Source organism: Opisthorchis viverrini (genome assembly GCF_000715545.1).
Source record: "Opisthorchis viverrini unplaced genomic scaffold opera_v5_7, whole genome shotgun sequence".
NCBI classification, from domain to species: domain Eukaryota; kingdom Metazoa; phylum Platyhelminthes; class Trematoda; order Opisthorchiida; family Opisthorchiidae; genus Opisthorchis; species Opisthorchis viverrini.
The window spans coordinates 682,558-707,530 of record NW_008751663.1 but is presented as its reverse complement, the minus strand read 5'-3'; the positions used below and the strand labels follow the sequence as shown (position 1 = coordinate 707,530).

The 24,973-nt window shown below is 44.8% G+C and overlaps 2 protein-coding genes across 2 annotated transcripts in view; one reads left to right on the top strand and one right to left on the bottom strand.

Moving 5' to 3' along the window:
* T265_00691 (hypothetical protein) overlaps window positions 1–24,973 on the bottom strand; it is a gene marked incomplete at both ends in the record, with an annotated part of 64,490 nt that overhangs the window by 18,962 nt on the left and 20,555 nt on the right. The window contains 10 exons of the mRNA XM_009164540.1: window positions 462–1,998; window positions 6,565–6,643; window positions 6,801–6,896; window positions 10,720–10,975; window positions 11,762–12,237; window positions 13,061–13,177; window positions 17,622–17,717; window positions 18,620–18,709; window positions 20,816–21,013; window positions 22,358–22,770. Of these exons, the coding sequence (XP_009162804.1) occupies window positions 462–1,998; window positions 6,565–6,643; window positions 6,801–6,896; window positions 10,720–10,975; window positions 11,762–12,237; window positions 13,061–13,177; window positions 17,622–17,717; window positions 18,620–18,709; window positions 20,816–21,013; window positions 22,358–22,770 (3,358 nt within the window). The remainder of the gene's footprint in view (window positions 1–461; window positions 1,999–6,564; window positions 6,644–6,800; window positions 6,897–10,719; window positions 10,976–11,761; window positions 12,238–13,060; window positions 13,178–17,621; window positions 17,718–18,619; window positions 18,710–20,815; window positions 21,014–22,357; window positions 22,771–24,973) is intronic.
* Window positions 7,550–7,834, top strand: T265_00690 (hypothetical protein; the record flags this gene model as incomplete). Its single annotated transcript, XM_009164539.1, has 1 exon — window positions 7,550–7,834. One exon carries the CDS (start codon window positions 7,550–7,552, stop codon window positions 7,832–7,834), a length of 285 nt encoding a protein of 94 aa, XP_009162803.1.

The following is a 24,973-nucleotide window of genomic DNA, read 5'->3' as shown; positions in this document are numbered from 1 at the left end:
GAGAAGTTATATTGCACGACCTGGTAGAACAGGTTACAAATGACTGACAAATCCGAAAGATGAGAACAAAGCCTGGACAATCAAGTGTAAACAACGCAGATACCGAATCAGTGAGAAGATTAATCCAGTACTAAATCATTTAATATTTCGAGAGTGGGCAAATATTCTGTCAGGTAAAAAAAATTATGACTGCGGCTACTTTTGTACGCGCTGATTAGTGTAAATACAAATGAGTTTGATTAAGAGGCAAACAAGAAGCAAGCTCAGTTTCAAACATAGCGATCCATTATCTGGCGACGCAGAACACGGTAGAAAGGGGGCAAGTGCACGAGGGTGAGGGAAAATGGCGATGTATGTGAGTGAGGAGGGGGAATAAAAAGCGGTGTCATGAAAAATGGAAAGCCCAATGAAGGATTATCGACGGCTGGTTTCGTGAAAGGTCGTTTAGGCTAACAGTTTACGATGCAGAGGCGTCATCTGTACGTTCAAAGTCCTCGGAAGTTGTGGTAGTTGGAGGCACAGGAGTTGATATGCATGCGTCTTCACTCGACGGATGCTCAGTTAACTGGTCGGTTAGACGCCGCGATTGGGTACGCAGCTGGTGTCGGTGACAATGATGGTGACGACGTCGCGGATGATGACGTCCTTCACGATGACGTGGAGAGTTCAAAAATGGGGATACTGAGGAGGTGGATGACTGCTTCAGTTTTTTTAGGAACGCATCAACCGTCACGCAATTAGTAAATAGTGATGCATCGAAATCCAGTGATGTTGTAGTAGTCTTGAGGAGACTAGAAGATGGTATGGTATCATGTAATCGCTGCCAGGCTACTAAAAGCTGATGGAGTGGAATGGGCCGACCCATGTTGCTCGCGCGCAACATCAACCAATCCCAGGTGCCACGAAGAATCTGGTCTGACTCGAGTTCTTGTAAAAACGGTAGGAGGACATGACGGAAACCGGCCTCCCAGTCTCTGCGAGAACGTCTTACAGAGGATCGTTTGGATCCGGAGGGGGGTGAGGATTTAACAAGGACAGGGGACGTCTCATCGACTTTCGATGATTCAGGTATGGAGGAAGATGAATCACACATTGTGTTGCCCCGAGAAGTGTCGGTAATATTCGAGTGGGTAGAGGACGTTTCAGGAGTCCGCCGAAAACCATCGACAACGGGAGCCGAAAGTTGAGTGATTTGTGTATCAACTTCATCTAGGCCCTCTTGAGCGGCTAAGGGCGCTCGACTTCCCGTTAGGTGGGTTGCTGCTCCACCAGCCTCATCCTCGTGAACGCAAGGATCCATTCCCCTCAGCTCTCCCTCACTACAGCTAGAAGACGCACCGCATACATCTTGCGCTGTCGTTGGGTCCAAGTCAGCCAACTGTGTTCCGCCACGCATAAGTTCTTCTGCGCATGAAGTGGATGATGTGCTGGAGGATGATGAACTGCCGGACAACGACCGAGGAAGTGCACTTTCTGAATGGGTGACTAAGTTTTCAGAATCACCTTCCGTTGCCGAAACAGAAGGTGGGGAGAGCCAACAACGGTAAACGCGCCGGTGTCTTCTACTGATGGCGGAGTCTGGTGGTTCATGAGAGGTATCCGGTGTAGGTGTAAATGAGACTGTGGTGTCCTGCAACATCCACCCACTCGGAGGCCGTGCATCCAAACGCTCCAGTGGTCTTGTTGGTTCAGAATCTTGCACGACTGGAGCGTGCGAAGAAACTTCTTCGGTGATATAGGCATGCTCAAGCACGACGTCTTGCTCCTCCTCTTCAAGCTCTTCCTCTGCTTCTTCGAGAGTTGACTGAGCTACACAAGTGACAACACTACGAATCGTCGACTCGGGAGGCGAGGTAGACACGCTAGGGGGCATATGTGATTCTGGTCTGCGTCTGTGACGATCCTTATGACGATGATGCCGGTGCAGCAAGCCACGATGACAAGAATGGAGCAGCGAATTTCCAGGGTCTCGAAGATGGCTTAGAAACGTCGGCGAAGCTAAATAAAAAGTACAGTGAAGAGGGCTTGTCAAATAAACAGTGGTTCAACCATGGATAAAGATAAGCCAATGCCAGACTTTTCGAAACATGCTTAGGATTTCTAGTGGACAACTTTCTATCAAACATACCTAGGTAACTAGGAGCGAACTAACTGAAAATAGAGAACGAATTAAGGATGATAATGGCGGAAGTGGCACAATATACACATAACTAAACCACAGAGCACAAAGTCAACTAAAAGAATGATGTAAATGCAGATTTCAGTTGGCGACGTCAGTTTAGCTCGTCAACCATGCAAGGTTCAGGAGATTGGTGACCATATAGTTCAAATTTGATGTAACAGAACTGTCCGCCCGGGGGGAAATGTACTTACAGAACAATCTTGGCACATGAGTTTTAGCTAAACAAGAGCTTTTTGTTCATAAACGAGAGATTCAGCTGGGATCTAGGTGAGTCTCCCATAAAACTGGTTTACAAATAAGTGTATTTTTGCTCCATTCATTAGGTGAAGTTTGCGTGTGGTCAAATAATTGGGACCTGTCCATAAATACAGGTAAGTGCACGTAGCCGCACACAGAAGGTGAAGCTAGTATCTGTGCCAACGGCGAAAACCGTTATGGCATCAGTCTTGTATCCGTTCCATATAAAGTTCTCTCTTGCATTATTTTTCGCAGGATGACAGATTGTCAGAGGCAATAAACTCCTAAGAATTAAGTCGGAGTTTACTTTGCAGAGGAGACAAGATCCTGAACAACGCCAGTCTTTCAAACGTCGCACATTTTTCACTAAGTCGATCATCAGAAACTTTGGCAATCTAAGATGCCTCTTCTAAATTTATACATCCTGTAAGGGCCCTGAATACGAAATTATGTGGACAAGCTTTCCGTTGAGGTCACCACACCCAGTTGTTTAAAACAAGGCTAACCTCTTTCGACATTCCTCTGAACTACATTTTTGACTTGAAACTTCTCTCCCTGAATCTGAAATCTGCGTGACTAGAGTGCTCCCGAGGGGCTCATTCAGAGACGTTGGGTACATAGATGATATTGTTTTCCTTGGTTCAGATCCTCCGGTTGAAAAAGTTGCATTAAATATCCCAAGTAATTCTGCTCTCCACCTGCACAGTATAAAGACTGGGTGGGGTGAAACACAAACCTTACGACAGCAGACGTGCTGATCGATGGGTGAATAAATCTGTTTACGGGGCAGTTGTATGAGTTCCGGTGGGCTGGCTGAAGAAATTATTTCAAGAAGTGGGAAGACCAGGGCAGCTCTTTTAAACCTCCGACAGTTTGTCTAAGGGCAGAGTATACACCACGGTAGTGCTATCCACCCTGGTTTTTGGATCAGAAACATGATCTCTATGTACAGAGGACACATGAAAGCTGTCACCATTTGACCATCGGTATACCCGAAGCATTGGCCGGGTCTGTTGGAACATCAAATTGGAAATGTTGAGGTACATCACATGGTTTTAGGAAGGATCTCTGCAAACAGCTGATACAAGTCTGATAGACGTATCTACTAATCGGAAGTGCGAAGAGAGGATCCAATGACTGAAAACGTTGCTTCAACATTATTACCGACTGCATTCAAACCAATGCGAAAAAATGATTCCAGGCAAGAAATCTTAGGCGAGAAGCCGTTACGTAACGACGACAGGGCCGCGGTTAAGCGTTCCGAAAACAGAGCACTTCCAGGACTTCGGCGCTTTTCCTGTTGTTAGGCAAGGTTGTCGTTGCCCTACGAAACGTACTGGTGGTTGCCGGAGTGGATGAGGATAAAAAAATATGGCTAATTGGACGAACGTATGTGAGGCGCATGGCACGACCACAAAATTGATAACCAAGTAACATAAATTTAAATTTTCTAACTGGTTCCTACGAAACGAACTCTAAATACTTCAAGTAGGGAGACAGAAAGAAGTCAGTTTTCACTAATTTGTAATAAACCCAAACACAGCCAAAAAGGTTTGCTTTTGCTTGATTTCAAAAGTGGGTTTAATTCATTTGAACAACCTGGCAGCGATGGGCTAATTAAGCTTGCTTACACATCGAACAGATCAGCGTTTGAGGTTGACGTTTACTCCTAAACAAACAAAAAACAGCTGTTACATACACGATAACGAACTCTGTTAGAGGGTCGCAATGAGAAACAACAAAAGCCACGTACAGCATCATCTTAATAAATCTTGTTGTCTCAGGCGATTCCAGTAAGCCTCAGACGCATATATGTTCGTAAATAAGAGGAATAGTCGTTCAGTTGTAACACGATTTCGGTGTCTACATGTCATGCCACCAGAAGGAGCACGAGGGCTGCGATACTGCCCAAATCTGTATAGCAGAAGTCGAGATGCAGAGGTCGGGTTCGAATCACGGACCCTCCGGTCAGTAAATTCGCACTCTAACCAGTGGACCATCGCGCTCACCATGTGTTCCAAAGATGAGACAAACACATCAACGGAATGACGTGTATCAGCTTTTGGAGGACTTCTTTATACTGGTGAAACATAGTGAAAAAGGCATGATAATGATGCTGAAGAACATGACTGACGACCGTGGTTCGTAAGATGTCTATTTGCGCTGTGTTGTACATTAACTTTAATGTTCTCAATACACTGCAACCAGACAAGTAGCGCTGGAACATCTGTATGCTCGCTGATATCCCCGTTTTGGGATAATACGTTGGTTCCGTTAGGTCAGTTTCTCAGATAACAAACTGCGCCCCGAAGTGCAGGTGTTCCTACATCGGATGTGAATCTTCAACCAAACTAAGACTAACTCATACGCGTAGGGGCTGGGGAGGGTGCTTTTTGTGTCGGACATCGAATAGCGAACGGAAAGATAGCACAGCAGCAGTTGTGATGGGGATGTGTTTCCGGAAGCTAACATGCACCCGAGTACGAAGATTCAGTTGACTTCACGGGACCAGGGAAAACTTTTGATGTTCGTCTATTGAGTACCTCGAATCTTTTCACGGTGAACGCCCAAAATCGATTCGGTTCGGTTCAGTTCACCCGCTATTAACCAAGTATCAAAATTACATTGGTTGCAGCTGACAAAGGTTAAATCACCAGGAAATAGGAAAGAATGTAAAGTTTAGCCACGCACCGAAAGCGATGACATGACCAATTAGTTAGCTACGCACTAATGTTGATAGCGTTGATGCAGGAGCGCCAGCGACTGCGTCCGTCATTGTCAACAATCATTGATGAGTTGACTTCCGGGAGTTCCATCGACGGGCCGAAGTTGCCAGGTCACAGTTTGTCCATCTCTCGGTCACTTCCATTCAACACAGACCGGATGAAGACAGATCTGTGAGAGTACAGGTTTTGAACTGTGTAACCTGTAAGTCACGAGTAATTCATCTATCTTCTTAAAATTATTCGGCGCACCTCAGCGGTGTTAATTCGATGTTTCCACCAGACCTGACTGGTGATTTAGAGACAATGGTGGTCAAACACTGACAACTTTAATACATCCTATGTGCTTAGAAGCTATGTTTTTGACCCACAAAGCAGTATGGATAGTACTGTGGCGGTGTAATCTCTCCCCTTGGCAGACAAATTAATGTGACGCCACTGCCAGATATGTCAGAGGCTGGAAAGTTAGAGTAGTCCTTAACCAACACATCATCATCGAGAGCATGATATCAGTGTTCAACATCGATGCTTCACTGCCGTACAAGCATGATTTATTTGAAAGCCTTATTGTAAAGAAAAGAGTAAAGGTGGATGGGGGAGGGACTTAATGCTAGCTTAACACAATCATTCCGAGGTGTCTACACCTACAGACACTCACTCAGGCAATCTAGATAGAAACTGACAACAAGAACGCCACTGGTAGCGGTTGGCAGCAACATCTTGTAGTGTCTCCAACCAGACACAGTGAGGATCACGCGGTCCCCATCCTGGAAGGCGATTAACATAGACAGCACCCAAGCGTTTCGTGATCTTCATACTCCTCTGCCAAGTCAAGGGCTGGCCACCTCTGTTTACGCCACTCTGAATCGTGGAAGGAAAACAGCACACTCTTCGGCAAACGATGGTTTGGCATCTGCCCAGGTAAAGGAATCGGTTTACCGCGTCGACCGACTGGCCCGTAAGTACGCGTTTTGAATGTGACCTCATCCAACTTTGCAGCAGCCGCTTACACTTTGCAGGTGTGAGTCCAAATTGGGATTACCTCGGAAATCAAATGCAGCCGCGAAACTCCGCCGGCGGCAGGTCTTTTTCAATCATGACTGAACTATAGCAATGAAACATGGGTCGAAATAACTGTACTATGGAGGAAGAAGAGATCTAACGGCCAGCCGACATTACTGCAGAACGTTTGAGCCCATGGAAGGCCAGAGAAGCGCCGTTTCGGTTAAAAATAACGAGATTATCCAGATGTGAGGCTTTCAGTTACTCTAGCGATGGTGTGAAATGGAATATTTTACAGGGTTACAATGTAAACCTATCCCAAGAGGTGACTTCAGACTCATGCATGATGAACACGGTCTAGAATTCTCCGATGACTAAACTGAGGGATTCAATCCCAATGAGGTTTTGATGAACACTCACCACAGCCCTCACGTCCCAGGCCCAGGAGGTTGAATGTCGCGGTCAGTGCTGCGGCCTTGATGTGGCTATCCGGTGAGCGCTGAAGTTGCAAAAAATGAGTGCAGGCTGAGGCCGGCGAAGTATAGTCCCACTCAACATAATAAGACAGATAAAATAAATAGAGACTACGAAACTATGAAAGGAGGCCCGGAACGAATTTGTCAGGAAAGTGAACTATTCCTGGGTACAACACTTACCATGAACAATTTCAGTTTCTCAATGAGATCTTCGTTACGATGAAGCTGTTCCAAAGCTGTCTGTCCGTTTGCGATATGTGCAAGAACTAGGATAGCCTGCAAACGAAATTTAAGAGAATCGGAAGTTGGGTGACCGAATATATACGGTTCATGCCAGCTCATAAAAAAAATAGTGAACAATCCCACAGGAAAAACAATATTTGTGGTTCATGTAAATCCGTTGAAGAGCAATTATACAGTCAATGGTGAAAACGACTATCACTGATTTCCGTATACACAGCCGCTCATAAGTTAGTTTTCTGACTTCAAGGCTTTACGCCAAAGAATAGGCGCTCGTTTGTTACAAAAGTGGAGAACCAAAAAGTAAAACTCGTATGCAAGATTGGAGCCTCTGCCCGAGTCAAGATTGAAGTTGGCATAAATTGATCTGTTCGGTGCGATGCTTAGATTGAGGCTGTGGCAAAGTGAACGGCATGGCTACATAGCTGTTGCAACCATCTTCATTCGTATTCACGGCAATATGCCGCTACTTAATTATTTTGCAAGTAGTCAAAACGTACTACAAAGGAATTTCAGGCTTACAGACGTACAAGCCATGCGACAGTGCTGCTACAGACAAGGAAACGATCCCCACATATCAAGCGGCGAGATGCGTCAGGATAAAAAGCAATTTTGTGGAACTCGCGTTACTATGGCCTACCTAATTTCCTCAACACCTCACTCAATGGAGTACTGCTACCATACTTGATATGCCGTACAGCCGAGACAACGACAAACCGCCGTTGGACGAAGATGGGCAAGAGCTGAGCCGTTATAGAAAAGACTCCCCAATTGAGCAGTTGGGACATAATCTTCCAATGGAACGTCGCATCGCATTTCCAACGTACAATACGACTGGTTGTGAATTTACAGACACGTACATGACGATCCGGAGTACTAAGGAATCTCCCAAACCTTACGATGGCCAGCTTGTTTGTATCCATCCATTGTCTTACAGCGTCGAAGTCATGGGCAGATGCTACTTGATAAAGTAATACATAGGAATCATGCTCTCGAATGTACGCTTCGCGCGACTGTGAAACTGTCTTTTGAAGACTAGAAGGATGGGTGTCCGTTGTTGGACTGATGCACTGGTTACAAATTACTATACGCGTTGATTGGTTTCTTTTATGCTCACTGTGTATAACGTGATTCCCCGTCTCGCGCCAACACCCCTTTTCATGTTTTGACCGGAACGTAAACCGCCCTTTTGCCTTGTCATTGTACGTCTAGTCAAACACGTGGGTTTCACCATCTGGTGCCCACTACGTCTTGAGTCGGTGTGAATCTCGGGACCTCACTGGAATTAGCAGTTGGTAAACCGGTGTGCAGAATCCGACGTAATTGCACGAGTTGAGGTTGGTACAATTTTATTTTATTATTGTACCGCATTTGTTGATAAACCTCCATTTGAACGATTAGACTTCTGAGGTCCTCCGCGTGATTGTTGGAAACAATCAATAATAGGTACATGAAATGTTTCCTCATTTACCTCAGATGCTTCGTTGTCCTATTGGATGGTAACCGATTGTGTTTTGAGGGGACGTTGCCTTTTGTGAAAAAGAGCAGTTGAAAAGTCTTATTTGGTGGATTTTTCTGAGACCTGAGATATTTTGCTGTAAAAATATTCAGAGTGGTAAGTGAGTGTAGTTCGCCAGAGTAGCTCTCATTCATTGTGTTAGTCACGGATTTGCAGCAAAAACAACACATCCTGTTCACCGAAATAAGAAATCTGATCCAAACTTGTCACAGTTACCACAAACAACCAGACGAACCTGTTCCTTCATTGGTTTCGGGTTATTGCCCTCGAGAACAGAGATGATCAATTGTGTGACGTCCCACCAGTGTTCCTTTATGATGGCGTCGATGACCTGGTTGTAGAGTCACAAAACGAAGTGCCATAATAAGACAAACAGATAGGGGAAAGGAGAGCAACGAAATCTTGAGAAGTTTTCGAAATGTCCCTCGGACGCACACATCTCGGGGAAGGAAGACATGAGTGCTGATGCCTGACCATTGAAATACAATAAGAAGATTGCTTGGTAGTAGAAAGTAGAATAAAAAACTAAATTGTTCAGCTGTAAGGCCCTTTCGGTGCCTAGCTGCCAGGCCATCCGAGGGAATCACGAGGGTTGGGATACTGCCAGGTTGCCCAAGCCTACACAGGGGAAGTCGAGAGTCAGAAAACGGGATCGAACCACGCACTTTCCGGTCAGTAAATTCGCGCTCTAACCATTTGAGCAATTTCGCTCAGAATGCTACAGAATGAAACACAACCTCAGGGGTAGCCTGCTGAGGGACCTGTTAAGGTGAACCGACCGATTCATACATGACTGTCATCGTCAGACGATCTGCGGCGAAGGGCGATGGACATTCAACAACCTTCTCGCCCAACGAAAAGCGATACCTCCCTTGGATTAGATACAATTATCTCTATTTTTATCCAGGGCAAGTAGTGTAGTGACGAAGCAAAGACCTGTCTGGGGCGATTAATACTTGTGAGCGAACACGAATGTGAAAACGCATCGGGCCATTGAACCGTACATATGCTATATTTACGGCATATATTGCAGAGAAAGACATTTGGCCGCATTTAAACTTACCATTAGTCCCGGTTCATCGGAAAGTACACAAGCACAAGAAACTGCACACAAAAGTAACTCCTAGGAATGCATCCGTTAAGATATGAAATCCTGCAGGATCTATATAATGATCCACGGAAAGGTGCCTTTTCAATCGCGTCCAATCGCTCAACTGTGGCACCCCCTGGTTGCAAAGCATCAGTGAAACTCGAAAGAACCATTGAAGTTGGGATGCCTCCGGGTAGCCAAAGCCTCTCCAGGAGAACTCAAAAGCAAGGGTTGGATTCGAACCCTGGAAATCCCGAAAAGTGGCCTCGTGCCCTAACTGCTACGATACATCGAATTCTGCTCATTACTTCACATAGGAAGTACGAAACCGGATATCCGAAGAACCGTCTGTACGATCGAGGAGTACACGATTAAGTTTCAGGCGACACGTGCATGATGAATGGTGCGTCCCTCTGTTTTGAGGGTTCTTGTAAGGCTACATGTGCACTACGCAACGTTAACAATTCTTTGTACACATCGAGGCACAAAATTGGACATAAAGTGGGGGAGACTTACCTGGACTTACTTGAATCTCTCGTTTGTGATGTTCTTAAAATAAGTGGTATCAAAAAACCCTTTCGATACATTCCCTCCCGTCAATATCAGTAGTGCTTCATTCCTAGGAGTCGTTCTATCCACCTGTCTCGTCCACATCCCACCTATATCCATAGCAGTGCGACGTTCAACCATCTGTGAGTCTAGACTCAAGAAGCTGCCTGCTGCTTTCGACCTCGTCCCCCAACTACCTATTACATTTGGCCAAGGGTTCACCTTTTTTCCTGTACCTTCTTGGCAGGACTGATTAATCAATTACAGCTGGATCTCCTAAACGTGCCAATAGGTTCAGAGGAGCCCCTTCAGTGATGATAGCTAGGCATGTACGCAGCCAGAGCACGTCCCCACTCCATAGTTCTACTGGCCCGAACTACCACACACCAATCTCGTTTCCATGTGCAATGGTTTCAAGCAACGCCTTCCTGTCTGAACTGTCTCTACGAATTCCAATCTCCAACAATCCACCACAAATGCGCAAGCTATAAGCTGAAAGTTTACGGCTACCAGAGTGGCCACTCATAGTCCCGGATCATCAGCACGACCTACTGCTTTTTGGCGATGGATCACACAGTCTGGACATGTTTGTGAGCGTTGATTCGCGATTACGCGTCCGCTGGAATGAAGCAAAGATTGGTCGAATCTCCAGAAGGGTCATAGGAATATTCATAAGAGTTCAAATGCAAAAGGCTACATACCTTCCTATGCCGCAGCAGATTTCGCAGCAACATGAGGGTATAGAAGAGGAGCATAGTCTGAATCGTGACGTGCGACTCCTCATCTTTAGGAAAAGATTCAATCAGCGAAGAGCGGACTTTAGTCGTTGTCTCTTGCGTATTGTCAACTGACTTGGAAATCACCACATTGGATTTGACTGAATCAGCAGTGACCAGGGGGGGTATATCGACACCGTCCTTGTGGGATAGTAAGGATGGGTCTGAAAATGGTGATGCTCTATACGGCAAAAGAACGAAATAGGTCAACAGCCGGTTAGAATGAGGGGTAGGAGTAGACTAGGTGAGCACATAAAAACGGAACAGAAATTAAATATATTCCGAAAATAATTCATTCATAAGAAACACGCTCACTGACACAAAACACTTGTCATTTCCATCAGAAGTGAGCACTGACAAAAAAATGGGCCGACGGCCAAATACTAAGGATCGTAAGCAAGACGCTCCACCAAGACACCACTGCCTAGACGAAGCAATCATTTACCGTACTGGTCAGCACGAAAGGTCCGAAGTTGACTGAACGAAATGGCCTTAAGGGGCAAGAAGAATCTCTCGGTCCCATCTCCCTGAACCCGTGAAAAATCAAGAACTCCGCAGGATGTGGGCCACGTATGAATAAACTAAAGCCTTAGTCTTTTGATGGCCGACAGTAGAGAAAACCTTCGGTGAGAAATACGGTTTTAAGGTACGAGATCCTAATCGAAAAGTCAACATTTCTAGTCTAATTTTCGATTGATTATTTCTAAACCAAGGATACATGGATGGAGTAGCTGATTTCAACCTCGACGATTTGACACCATTCTCTAGACGCAACATCGCATACGATGTCCAACACACATGCGTGAATGCACCTAGCCGCAGTGCTACATTATTATGACACCGTATCACTGACGCAATCACGTTTACTTTAAGTGATTATAAGCTCGCAAGGCAAGAAAAAAAATACGGAAACGAGGAAGGTATGTGGCCCATACGGAATCACTGGCAGCATCATCCAGATACTAACCTCAAAGTCCCAGACACATGGACATTTTGCCCTGCTCCGCTAGAATGCGAATTATCCACACCAGAAGTAAAGTCACACGAAACCCTTCGAGTGGAACTAGACCCACAAGATCCAAACACGGCGGCAGCAGTCGAAGAACCAGACCAACAAGCTCGCGCTGATTGAATAGGTCGAACCAGTTCAAGCCACGCTCCATCTGTCACCAATCGCTCGAACAACTCCGAACATAGACTGGACGGTGCACTGTGCAATATATTGGCCAAGCCCCAAACTCCGTTCAGTCGAAATACGGTCAAGGTGTGTTGAAGCCGATCAGAAAGTAGCGTGTTGCATGAGCGAAGGTCAGGTGTCAATTCGGGTAGACTGCAGTCAACTGTCTCTGAACTCGCAGATGAGGCTGAGACATCTTGCTGTTCCTTTGCATTAATCAGGCGGATAAACACAGAGATACAACGTTCCACTATTGACTGAGATATCTAAAGGGTAAACAAAATAGAGTAGTGGATGGAGATGGATAGTTGGGACAAATATATGAGTGAACAGAAGGAATAACGGCTAAAAAATAAAAGAAGCCTATTTATTTAACAATATTGTGTCCGAAAGCACAAGATTAGCATTTCAATCGGGGAATAAAGCTAAAATTCAACAGCTATCCAGTACTCGTGAAGAGGCTTGGGTTTGGTGAATCAATGAATTCGATTCCAGCTTACGTGAGTTATGGAACACAGAAGTGTCACCATGAGATAAGTGCTCACAAGTATGCAAAGTAGGCCTGATGAAACGAACGGTGAAAGGCGAACAGCATTGAAATAGGTGTTAACAGCGCTATAGTAGTGACCTGCTCAAGCTTTGTCAAAAGTGCCCACATCTTAGGCCCAGTGCGAGTATATCAGCTGATAATGTGCAATCTTACATAAGTTGCAGAATCAGCTGAGGCGTTCTTTGAGTAGAAGATCCAATGCAAAGTGAGCAGTTCGGATAAGCTAAGTCCTGAACAAACGTTTATCTAGCACTACTGAATGACCACTTACCTCAATGCGTCTTTCTTGGTTAGTACGTGTATTCATGCTTAAAATCTGCCTTCAGCGCTGGCTATGACCCCTAAGTTGTGCCCTAATTTTGAATTTCCTCAGAGGACAGCTTAAAGCCGTAGAGCAGTGGAGCCCGTCAGTGAGTGACTTTTCTGTTCCGTAACCGGATAATATCTTATGCCGCTGACTGAAATTTGCAAGTGCACACAACAGTGAATAAGATTAACCACTGAAGACACCATGAGACGAACTGATGATGTAAACTTACTTGTCTACCAGGTGACATAGGTAACAAGATGTTGACCAGAGCACATGAAGCGGCCTCAACCACGTGGGCACAGAGGCTCTGTCCTCGACAAGCAGCCGACAGATTGTCCTCAACTAGCTTTAGGCAAGGAAGAAAATTGGACAGAATGGTATAAAGAAGCCTCTGGTATACGGAATATAAGATGACAAGCGCAGTTTCTAAATTAGGTGTCCTAGGGTGCGCACTTCAGACGCTACACTCCTAGTACTCGCGGTGTGACTGTGCAAAAGCATGCGGCCCGTTGATCATACTTCCTCTCATCTATTGACGCATAAGTGGCATTGACGCAGCACAACACCACGGCAATATCCAATTGAATTTTGGGTTACAAAACAAGCAGTTTTCGATCATCTGAATGAGTCCTGAGAGACAGAACGACTCGTTCAGTGACATGTTTTAGTCCGTTCATTCAATTTCCTCGTATGACACTGACAGTGCTCATCATTGTCATCAGCAATAACAGTATGAACACCGATACTTCACTGGGGTGGGGCGAGATGGCCCAAGTGGTTAGAGCACGAATTTACTGACCGGAAGGTCCGTGGTTCGAATCCGACCTCCGCCACTCGACTTCCTCTGTCTAGGCTTGGGCAACCTTGCAGTATCCCAGCCCTCGTGCTTCCTTCGGGTGGCATGGCAGCTAGGCACCGGAAGGGTGCTACAGCTGAACGCTTACTTCACTGGGGTACAATCACAAAACCTAGTAAATTATATTTGAAGCCCTAAATTAAAAAAAACACGTTGCAGAGGAAAAAACGCGATGCCGACAATCACTCTGAGATGATAAATCAATATCATGAACGCCAGTAACATCAGCTGGTTGCAGGATGTCTCCAGCCGAGTTCAGGGCCATGAGAGACTTCAGAAACTTCACGTAACCACTTTCGCTTTAGCAGAAGAAGCCCTCGTCATCCCGACCACTACGATTTAATCAAACTGGTCCCCTCACCAGCATCCTCTAAGAGGCGGTGTTGTCTTTCTGTAGGTGTGGCTTGGTAAAGTGACTTGTTAGGGCGACGACGTACATCAGAAGACCAGCGTGGCTTGCTTATAACACGGTAATATTGACAAAAATAGAAAAAAGACAGGACAGCAAGATTCTCGTCAGTTGTTGAATACTCACTATGATTGCATGATTGCTTGATCAACTGGCTGGCCTACAGAGTAACTTGACGCAACAGATCACATGAAACGCTCAGTGGTGGTGATCTCTGCAAAACAGTGAAAGCTGTCTAGTGCTCCGTTTCGGATGGACCCAACAGGAGGCTGATCACTGATTCGTAATTACCCATTCACGTAACATCTGGGACTAAACCAGCAAGTCTTTTTGCTGTTAACGTAAACTGATACGTTTTTTCTGGTTCCTTTTGGATTTGAATGAATTTAGACGAACCGGTTATGCATGATATCGGGTATGTGGATAAGGTGATGAAAAGAGGGCCACAAATTACAAAGTACGCTATTCAGATTCCACAACGGATTAAATAGTACTTCCGTCACGAATTCTCTGAAAGTATGCGTCTCGAGGCAGTAAGTCGCAAGCATCAGCTGACGGTTGATTCTGCATTCCGGAAAAAGCCCATTTGGGTTGCATTAGCCTTGTTATCAAACGTATTGCCTAGCATCCAGTTCTCATACACAACATCTCCAGTTCCAATCTGATCCATACTAGCTAGCTTCACTGTTGTCAGCCAATTAGTTTATTCTCCGGGTTTCTTACCAAATGCTCAAATGAACTGACACAATGTATTCGGAAATGGGACAGTGGAAAAATCAGTCCAAGATAAAAGAAAGTTTCGCCACGTGTCATTTATATAGATAACAGACAAGCCTTCAAGGACCCAAAAGGGGTATCGTACGTCTAGTTTGAAAACCAAATTTATCGAAATTTCCTTGAAAGCTTACACGTAAATTGGCTAAAATGCAGTTTAAAAAGAACATACACAAACAAGGACCTACTTGTATTAGGTAAGTAATACTGCTTTCCTGTCGGAAAAATGAATGGTGTGCGCTGAATGACCTTGAGAGAACATGCAGTAGAACGGCAACGGAGTGCTGTGTGGTGAGGAAGAAGTGGGGGTGTTACTTAAGTTTGTGGGATATGCAAAGTAGGTAACATGGCGAACAAACACGAGAGAACTCGTCGGAGGTCACTGAAGGTACACAAGGCAACAGTTCTTTAGGGATCGAATGCAAAAGTGCTGACAGATTGGCGGTACAATCAACTGGTTGTGGCAGTACATTTCCATTTATTTTGGCAACGTGAGCTGGCGTTGTAGCTGATGCTTTATCCCACGGTCATGTGAAACTGTCCTACAACTGAGTGACAGAACTAGCACAGTGATATATCAGAACATTTTACATGGTAAGGATAAGAGAGGGACTAAGTAGCTTCTAGCGGGCGGTAAACGGATACGGTGACAAACTAACAGCGGTGCGGCTCGTCATTCACTAATGCCAGCTTACGTTCTTTTCCGTCTTTCCAGTAAGTATCCCCTAGGTTAACAGAGTTTCGTTCACCGAAATCCGGATAGAGAATATTTGATATATATATACATATATATATATATATAACTCCAAGACAATGGTATAATAATCCGACAGTGTGCGCAGAATGTTCCAGTTTTTTACGAGCCATGATAACAGAACGACGAGCACTCACAAATTCAAAGTATCTGGCCAACGTAATTCACCTTCCTTGGAGTTTCACCATGGGATACGCGACGGCCTAACGGAGCGCTGAATTCCGGTTTTCAACACCTTCTGGTTGTTTTAATTCATTTCTGGAGGAAAGTTGGGCTTCTGTTTTGCTCTTTGTTCCGTTGTTAATTTATACATAGCAGATTCTCCAGGCGCCTACACTTACGTTCCAATCCTTTGCTGATTGTGGCAGGAGACTATGTGCCACACTAGTTGTCCAATTCTGATCGAGGACTTCGACCACTTTTCCACCATGGATGCGCAGTTTGACTTCTTCTGTTCTGTCGTTAGTAGTACAGAATCCAGGATGAGGACTGCGTGATCCTCATTGTGCCTGGTTGGAGGCACTACAAGATATGGCTGCCAATCGATGTCAGTGGCATTCTTGTTGCCAGTTTCTGTCCAGATTACCTGAGTGAATTTCTGGAGGTGTAGGCACCTCTAAATGATTGTGTTAAGCTAGCAATAAGTCCCTCCCCCGTCCACCTTTACTCTTTTCTTTACAATAAGGCTTTCAAATAAATCATGGTTGTACGGCAGTGAAGCATCGGTGTTGAATACTGATGTCATGCTGTCGATGATGATGATGACCGCTATCAGATGAGAATCCCACACCGTCGTAAAAATCTTCGTTATTTCCCGCAACACACTCACTCTGTTTACCTAGTTTCTCATGCTTTCTGTTACCAAGGTCCCGAATAAGCAATACTGTGAATGAATATTTGTCAGACTGTGCTTACTCGCCTTCTATGGTTTTTCCAACGTCTAATGAGCTTCATGGACACTCATCTTACCTTAGGCTGATGGCTAATGGGACTTTTTAGGATTGACTTGCGTGCAGATACATAAAACGACCACGAAAAGGATGATGGCCGTCAGTTTAACAGGGAGACCGAGAGGCAAGTTAAATAGTCTTAGCAGGTCATTCTGATTGAAGCGGTTGGGTGTTCAGAGTTGCAACCATAAAAAATTCCTTGCATCATGGGTGGAGCTCTGATAATGATGGCGAAACAGCGGGACAGAGAACCCCCATAATCACAAAAAAAAAACGACGGGAAGCCGATACCAAATAGAAAGAGAAGCTTCATCGAAGTCCATGTATTCGGAGATGCAAATGATGTTCCATTCTAACAGAGAGATTAACTACAAGTGTGAACTAATTGGAAGGAACTACGAACGACAGCAGTAGTTCTTTCGATCATGGATCTGACAGTGAACTTCCCCCGCGGCAAACCTTTTGGCACCATGTGCTTGTGACCCCAATAAGAGTATTATCAAATGCAGGGTTTTTCCACCTGTTTAATGTATTCTACTGAACAGCACACTACTACACTGAAGCAAAACAGACACTGTCATTAGATCCGAAACTCGCGAAAAAGAATTGGCATTTTCCTCGCTTCGACACAACCTTGAGGACCTGCTTCCGAAAGCGAATAGGTATAAAAAAAAGAGATGGTTCAAGTGGTAAGAGCGTGAATTTACTGGCCGGAAGGTCTGTGGTTCGAACCCGACCTGTGCCTCTCACTCCCCCTGTCTAGGCCAGGGCAACCTGGCAGTATCTCAGCCCACGTGCTTCTCCCGGGTGGTATGGCAGCTAGACACCGGAAGGGTGTTACAGGTGAACGATTTTGAGTGATCCACCACAATGTGATATTGGTTTTGGATGGACTGATCATTTCTAACCAGTCCCTCAAGCAGCTGAACACAGTAACAGAGGTGACAACAAAAAGGTTTTCAAATTCATTAAATTCCAACGAATCTCGGTGACGCGTGTGATTAAACGAAGATGACAGAGTTAGGTTAGGACCAAAACAGGGCTCACCTGAAATTCCAACATCAGATTCCCGTGTTCCGATCCCATTGGCTTTAGGCGAAGGGTGAACTCAAAGAGTTTTTCACACATGTAAACTTCGGCGAACTAAAACAGAGTAAAGTAAACAAGTTTTCGGTTGGTTCAGTCGATATCGATACTGTAATAGGATATATTCAGACCTAATAGAACCGGTTGGACAGTGTAAACGTCGGGTTGGTGAATTCACCGACAACACAAACATATAGCGGAATAAAACAGCTGCCTGACCATAAAGGACGATGTGTACTTGGGTGGAGGCTAGTTATTAGCATAAGCCACCAGCATATACCTAATCACTAACGAATTACCATAAAAAATGAGGAATTAATAAAAGAGGACTCCGGTAGGAACCGAAGTGAATAGTGACAGTGAACAGAAGACAGAACGAATGCTCCTCACACGACTGTAGCACAATACGGTTCCCCAACTCAGAGCTTCATTCTGAGCAGACAAGCCTACAGCTTTTATGAGTTGGGACGACAACGTGGGATGTTAACAACGCTCTTAATTGCCTTAACATCGCATGAACGACGCCGCAGAATTCTAAATCTAGCAACTTCTACGAATAGCACTACATTTTCACACGAAAGGCATCTCAACGATGCACAGTTTCTTGGTCTGTAAAGCAGGTGTAAATCTAGCAACTTCTACGAATAGCACTATCACATCACACGAAAGGCATCTCAACGATGCACAGTTTCTTGGTCTGTTAAAGCAGGTGATCGGAGGAATTGCATGATGCAAATTGAAGCGAAGCGAAACACTTGTTCTTCTCACATTTTAACTCAAAGTACATACATAAAAGGATTGAAGGTTGTCATTCAAGTAGATTTGAGACAAATCAACTTGAAAAGGAAGGTGAAAATAAGTTTGAAGACACATGAGCAACAACTTTGAGAACTGGTAAACAAGACTAAGCCTTCGTAAATGATTATATATGTGACAGAATAGTTCGTGAAACAACTTACCAGCACTCGAATATTTTCACAGCTGGATGCCAAACAGGCGAAAAGTTTGACCAGCGGGATCAGATGTTCAACAAACTGGACGTGACTATGCTGGATAAGTAAACGGGTGTTACAAACAATGAAACGTTTAGCAGAAAATGAATGCCACTGTTATCAACAATAAGGACACTGTGAAATGGGTACATATGTGGTCTTCGAACTGGCTATAAACTCATCATGACAGGTCACCTAATCATGAAATATTGAGTTGATCGATTTGAATTAGTGAATGAGTGAGTATTCCCTCGTGAAATCACTTAAAGGATTAGCGGGCCCTGTCACTTTGAAGAAATGGCATCCGATTTCTCAGGAAGGCCAAGTGTGGAAGTTTGTGCTTTATTTCTTCTTTCGGTAAATAATCCGTCGTGTAAATGATAACGTGAAATTCGCGATCAAAAAGCATAATATTTAGTTATTAAGCAGGTGGTCTCGGGGTCGAATGTCTTTAGAGATTTTGAGATGCGCTTCGATGATGCTCAAAAAAAAAGAGGAAACAGTCTCACAAAATAGAGTTATCTGTTTTTTTCAAAACAAAGCAATTTCACCTGCAGAATGAGATGCCGTTATGGAAATTGACGTTCAGTAAAAGGGTTTTAGAAGAAGAGTTGTGCTCTGGGAGCTCCTCTTAACTAATGAATCGGAATGCGAAATACCGTCGAGTGTTACCAGACTGGACAGATCATGAGACGCATATCACATGGTTAATATCCGTTTGATTTGTGTGACATTGGGTGAGATGATAGACGATCTGAAGAAATCTCAAAGTTGGAGTATCTAATCCATCGATCGCTGAGTCCAGCCAACCCCCCCATAGCAGATGGAATGATAATTGCAGGACCTAGATATTGGACATGCACATTTCACAAAAAGGGACTTAATGCTCTTATGAGAACGCTACTGTAAAAACAAACTAATAACATTGTGCAGCAGATTACCATCTGGCACAATTACAGGATGGGAACACGCAACCGTTCCACACCCAGGTGGAACGTTCTTTCTTCTGAGCGACGTTTGTCGATGTACTTCCTTTCCCCCTGTAAACTCTTCCGCTGCTGCTTACTGCGTCTATCTCATAGACTCGATATGCACCCGTAAGCCCTCATGAACCTTTAACCCTTGACCTGTCGAATCAATTTGGTCAGCAATTCTTTACGCGCACTTTTTGACCATTTTACGTTACCACGTGTTGTACCCAGGCGTGTCACAAGCTAAGATCGATTGGCCATCTCCGGGCTTTCTTTGGACCTGCACTATTTCGTGCAACAAATTGGACGGAACCCCCATAATTTGAGGTTTGTACCCTTTTCATTATGTATTTAATACATGTAGTACCCAATCTTTTGATAAATCTCAAGAATCTACAACTACCGGCTTGTGATTTTGCGCGCCACTCAAGTGGGCTTTCCTGAATACGTCGAAATATTCTACACTCGAAGTATTTGTTAAGTGCCAAATTCACAAATCATTGTCAACTTCCAGTTCTCAATTACCTTGATAAACGGTTCAGATTAGCATGTAGAACACAAAGAGATATTTATCACTGTGACCTCTTACGATCCGGACAGGGCGAGAAAGTAATCTATGCGGAGAACCAGGCGAACAACTGAATCGAGCAGCACCACTGTCACACATTCGAAAACGCATGGAAACCCGAGCCAGTACAAATAAACAAGAGACTGGAGTTGTAGGCTGGCAAAGGGACTTTGTCAGTATGTGATCAGGCTGTTTCCAAAGTACAAAACATGCATTCTTCAGGGGTAGCTGGTGAATACCAATCAATGAGGTCAATTTAACTTGACTGGAGAAAGTAATTAATGAGTTTCGTTTTTTCGTACATAGAAGAGGAATACAGGGTAGTCGAAGACGGTATGAAAAGACAGAATATGTGGTACCCTTTTTCTAAAACATTCAACAGTCGGCGTAAAGTTTCATTTTCCGTGATTTCCTTGCAAAATCCTATCTTTCTTAAAATTGTCGGAAACGAAGACTCCTATCGACAACAGCATGTTGGGTCTTCTGTCTTTACTAAGCATGTTAACACGCACTAGAGATGAAAACGAGAGACAGTGAGGTCTGCCTATCGGATAGACCTCGAAGACCTCAAAGCAACGATTCGCGCTTAACGCATCCTAAGCAAAAATTGATAGGAATACTCACGCAGTTGGAAGCAGCTTGAACCGCCTTGATGAGCGAGGTTACACGAACATCGACCTCGCGAATGAACGAGTTCGCGTACACTGTCCACTGATGCAGTTCAGGTCGTCGACCCAGAACCAAAACCAATACGTGGCAGATCCAAGACAGGATTCGTATGTCGTCTGTGTGCAGGCAAGCGTCGGTTAGTGGTTGGATAACCTATGAGGCGAAGAAAACACAAAGAAGAGGTTGTTATCGGAAAGTACTTAAGCGAGTCGGCATCCTCGTAGTATGATAATAAGTATCATCACGCCCTCAATGGTGCTCGTGCATCCAGGCTATTACCTTCAATGCATAGCTCCCTTCCCAATCCCCCCCACTGCACAGTCCACTGGGAGTGCTGTATGTACGCACCAATTTATCAGCTCCCGTCTTCAATGCGCAGCTACCTACCCCACCACCCCGAATCACCGGTGGACGAAACTGCGGCAGCTACAACCACGCGGTTTTTGCAGCTGACGACGATGATGATGACTAAGGACAGGGGGTGCAGATGGTTACATCGCTGGAATACTGCACAGCACTGAATCTGCCCGCCCACTCAAAGAGTGACCAAAAGGTCATGATGACATTTTCGTGCGCACCGCGCATTGGCTCCGCGAACCACGATGTTGCGACAGCGTCGGACAGCTCTGTCTTACAACGATTCGGTGCAATTATGAATGCACCTTGAGGCGTCTCATAACCAAACATTGCTGTCACGGCGGTCCGCCACTGGTTAGTAACGTGTACCACGGAATGTCTCAAAAGTATGCGCCTCGTTGCTGGCGTTACTAGGTGGAATTCTGTATCATCGAACTTAACTGGTTTTGTGTGCTCTGACTAGCCACCTTATTAGAAAAGCAGGTAATAAGTAAATAAACCGTGAATGTAAGGCTTTTTGTCGAACCTACTCATATTGTTACCGTATAATGTCAAGCAGTTTATCTAGAGGGACGCTATTGCTAGAGACTGAATAAAGTCCCAACAAGGCATGACATTAACATGTCGAATGAGGATGAAAAGCAGTTCGCTCTAAGCTGTTCTCCAACGTCTCAAGCTTGTGTTCACTTACATAATCCTATATGGTCGGTGGTACCTCCGTGAAAATGCCCCCCCCCCCGATGTTCTGTGATACATTGATGCTGTGCCATTAAACATCATTCGAATACCTTAGCGCTTGTCTTCTACGAAGAGGCCTGAAGTCTGTACCGGATAGCAGAGTGGGTCGTGGACCGCAAGGAAGGTTGCTATATACTCTTCATGAAAATGCCCCCCTGTCAAAAGGGTCTTCTTGACTTGGCGCTGCACACGTACACGATCAAGCAGGCGAAGACGTGGTAATCGCAGGTGAATCAAGGACGCTTGATCACTTTGCATCCAACACGGTTGGGCGAACATCTGCGCCCAGTACTCTTGAATAATATTACTTGATGCGATAGCGGATCATCGTAGCTGGTTTCACAGGAAGAAAGTCACAGCACAAAAGCAACGAGAAAAAAATTTACGACATCCGAAACGTACCAAGAGAGCCACATCATCGTCTGACAGTCCAAGACCAGGGGTTGAAGTAACTGGATTACCGAACTGATCGATCGCGTCCACACTTTGGGACGAGGGTTGATTCAGCAACCGCCAATAGATTAAACCACGCAGAAGGCCCAAACAAACTTGAGTTCCATGAGCCGAAGGGGCGCACGACGAAACCGGTATTCTCACATGTTCTGGACTATCTCCCGCAGATGGCTTTGATGTAACACTGGCAGGTGAGGCTTTTCGGTCATCTTGGGAGGTTGTTGTTACAAATTTTCGCATTCGCTTTATACGGTGTCCCGATGGTATTTGATGAGACACACCAGGGACGTTTGGTGGTACTGAACCGGCAAGTTGGCCATAACAGTACAGCAGTTTGGAAGGGTGCTGATCTTCGGGGAAAACTGTGGGAATCGGAAAAAGTAATAAGCGTTACAACTCAAATAATGAGTTTGGTTTGAGAGTGAATGTTAGATTTGGATAATCTTTTGCGTATTGTCAACCTCCTCCCAAAAACGCGGTTATGAAACGGGCCAATCTTGTGGTATCTGTCTTTTACCCTCCCCTAACTCCTGCAGCGAGAAGGGGTGGATTTGTAGACTCTGTAGATTACAAACTCCCGAGCATGGACAAAATGTTCGAGGGGTGAGACGCAGCTGCGCGTCAAACACCACGGCTCCCCGTAGACGGATAAGGAGCATTAAGCATTTGATGTGACCTAGGATGAGTACCAGAACTGTGTTTTGATGCACAGAGCTCGCTTAACAAATTGTTAGTGTGTGAAACACGTATATGAACAATAGCTTGTGGGACTGGTGGAGGGGTATAAGGCAACCACGTTAACAGTTACCTTTGAGTAGCCGGCTGTAACAAGGGTATACGAAGACAGTCATCGAACAAACTCAGACAACGAAAGCCAATAAATTATCCACCAAAAAGGTACACGCAATCCGATATTGTTTCACCCTCAAAAGGATGAGCCAGCCATTTGCGTCGGACATTTACACGGATAGAATGTAATTTGTGGTTGCCTTGCAAGGTCATACACAGATTCATACGGAGTATATATTCCTGGTGATAAACAGGGTGGTATCTTCAGTATACGCACCAACCAGTTTTTTGAGTTGCTGGTTTCAGTGGACTACCATGAGCATTCGCTTAGGAGGATACAAGGTGATGAAGGTGTTTCACATTCAGACTTATCTGCAAACTGGTCACAGTTAAGCATGCAGACCGATCCAGTTAAATTCTCCGCGTCAGGAGTAGCGAATCACCACTATACTTACTAAAGTGCCCACCAAAGTATGTGTGGTCAGCCACCGAAGAAAGGTACATGCATGAGCCTAACGTCATCATTCCGTAAAGTGCAGTTAAATATACTCGTACGCGGAGGTGGTCTTCGTTCTTGTGGATTAGTAATCAATATGGGGTACACTACTCCCTCGCGATGGAAGATCTTCATTATGGTGCAACTGTAGAGGCACGGAATGTCTTCCAGTGCATTACCTAAAGGAGAAAACGTCCTTTACAATCAGAGCAGAGACATCCCCTGGTTCTGATTTGCTCTCCACAGGGAGACACCACATCGCATCCTTGACCCATGTTTACTAGTTAACTTGCAATTCGCTGCGTGTTTCAATAAATCGCCCAGCTAGTGAACTCATGTTGACTGGAATCGGCTTGGTTTTTCCCACAACTCAACCTTGATCCCAAGGATGACCCTATTCGTTGGAACATTTCACGGCTGCAATGCCGTTTGGACGATAAATTGAGGAGAAGCACGAGAATTCAGTTTTTTTTAAATTTACAATGATCGTCATTGTTCTTGTTACATAGGAATATGTCTCCGTAATAACTCATCGTGTTAGGTTGTTCTTAAAGAAGATTAGAAAACCACCGAGTCACTAGACCTCTATCCAATTCTCGCAAATCCGCTGAAGAATGCTCAGATGCAGTTGAAAATTCACGAATCCAGAATCCGACACACATCTTATCGGTGACTCTTCCACGGGGGAAGCAAAGGGGAAAGGAACCGATATTTCTCCGACGATTGTACTGCATTGCTATGTTAGACATAAAAAAACGATGAGTGAAGCATGGTTGAGAACATCAAATCCAGCGATAATTCAGGCTAAGCAGGTTGGAATAAGTGAGTGATGATGAAATACAACCAAGCAACTGGAGGCCTTGGAAGGATGGTGTTCAAGACGGCAAATAAGCGAACACAGCAGTCACAGTCCTAGTTCTGAAGTGGAGGTAACTAGACACTAGAGACACCTGAGTCTAACTGACAGCACTGCTTGGGGAATCATTAGGTGAATTTTTCATCCTGGACAGCGCATGCAGCTAAACTACACCCCGCATAGCTTGTATCTGCAAAATACGCAGTTTGGTGGCACGAGACCAGCAGCAGACGTGAAGCTTCAAGATTCGTAATCGAGAAGTACACGCGTAGTGAGGGGTTACAAAATTGCAACATCATAAGATTGGGTAAAGTATATGACAACAAACAGATGCGAAAGTTCAGCCTAACTTAATACGTATACCGTCGAGTGAGCAGCCCATAATCGTTTTATGTAGGCAATGTTTGACGATAACAAAATTTAT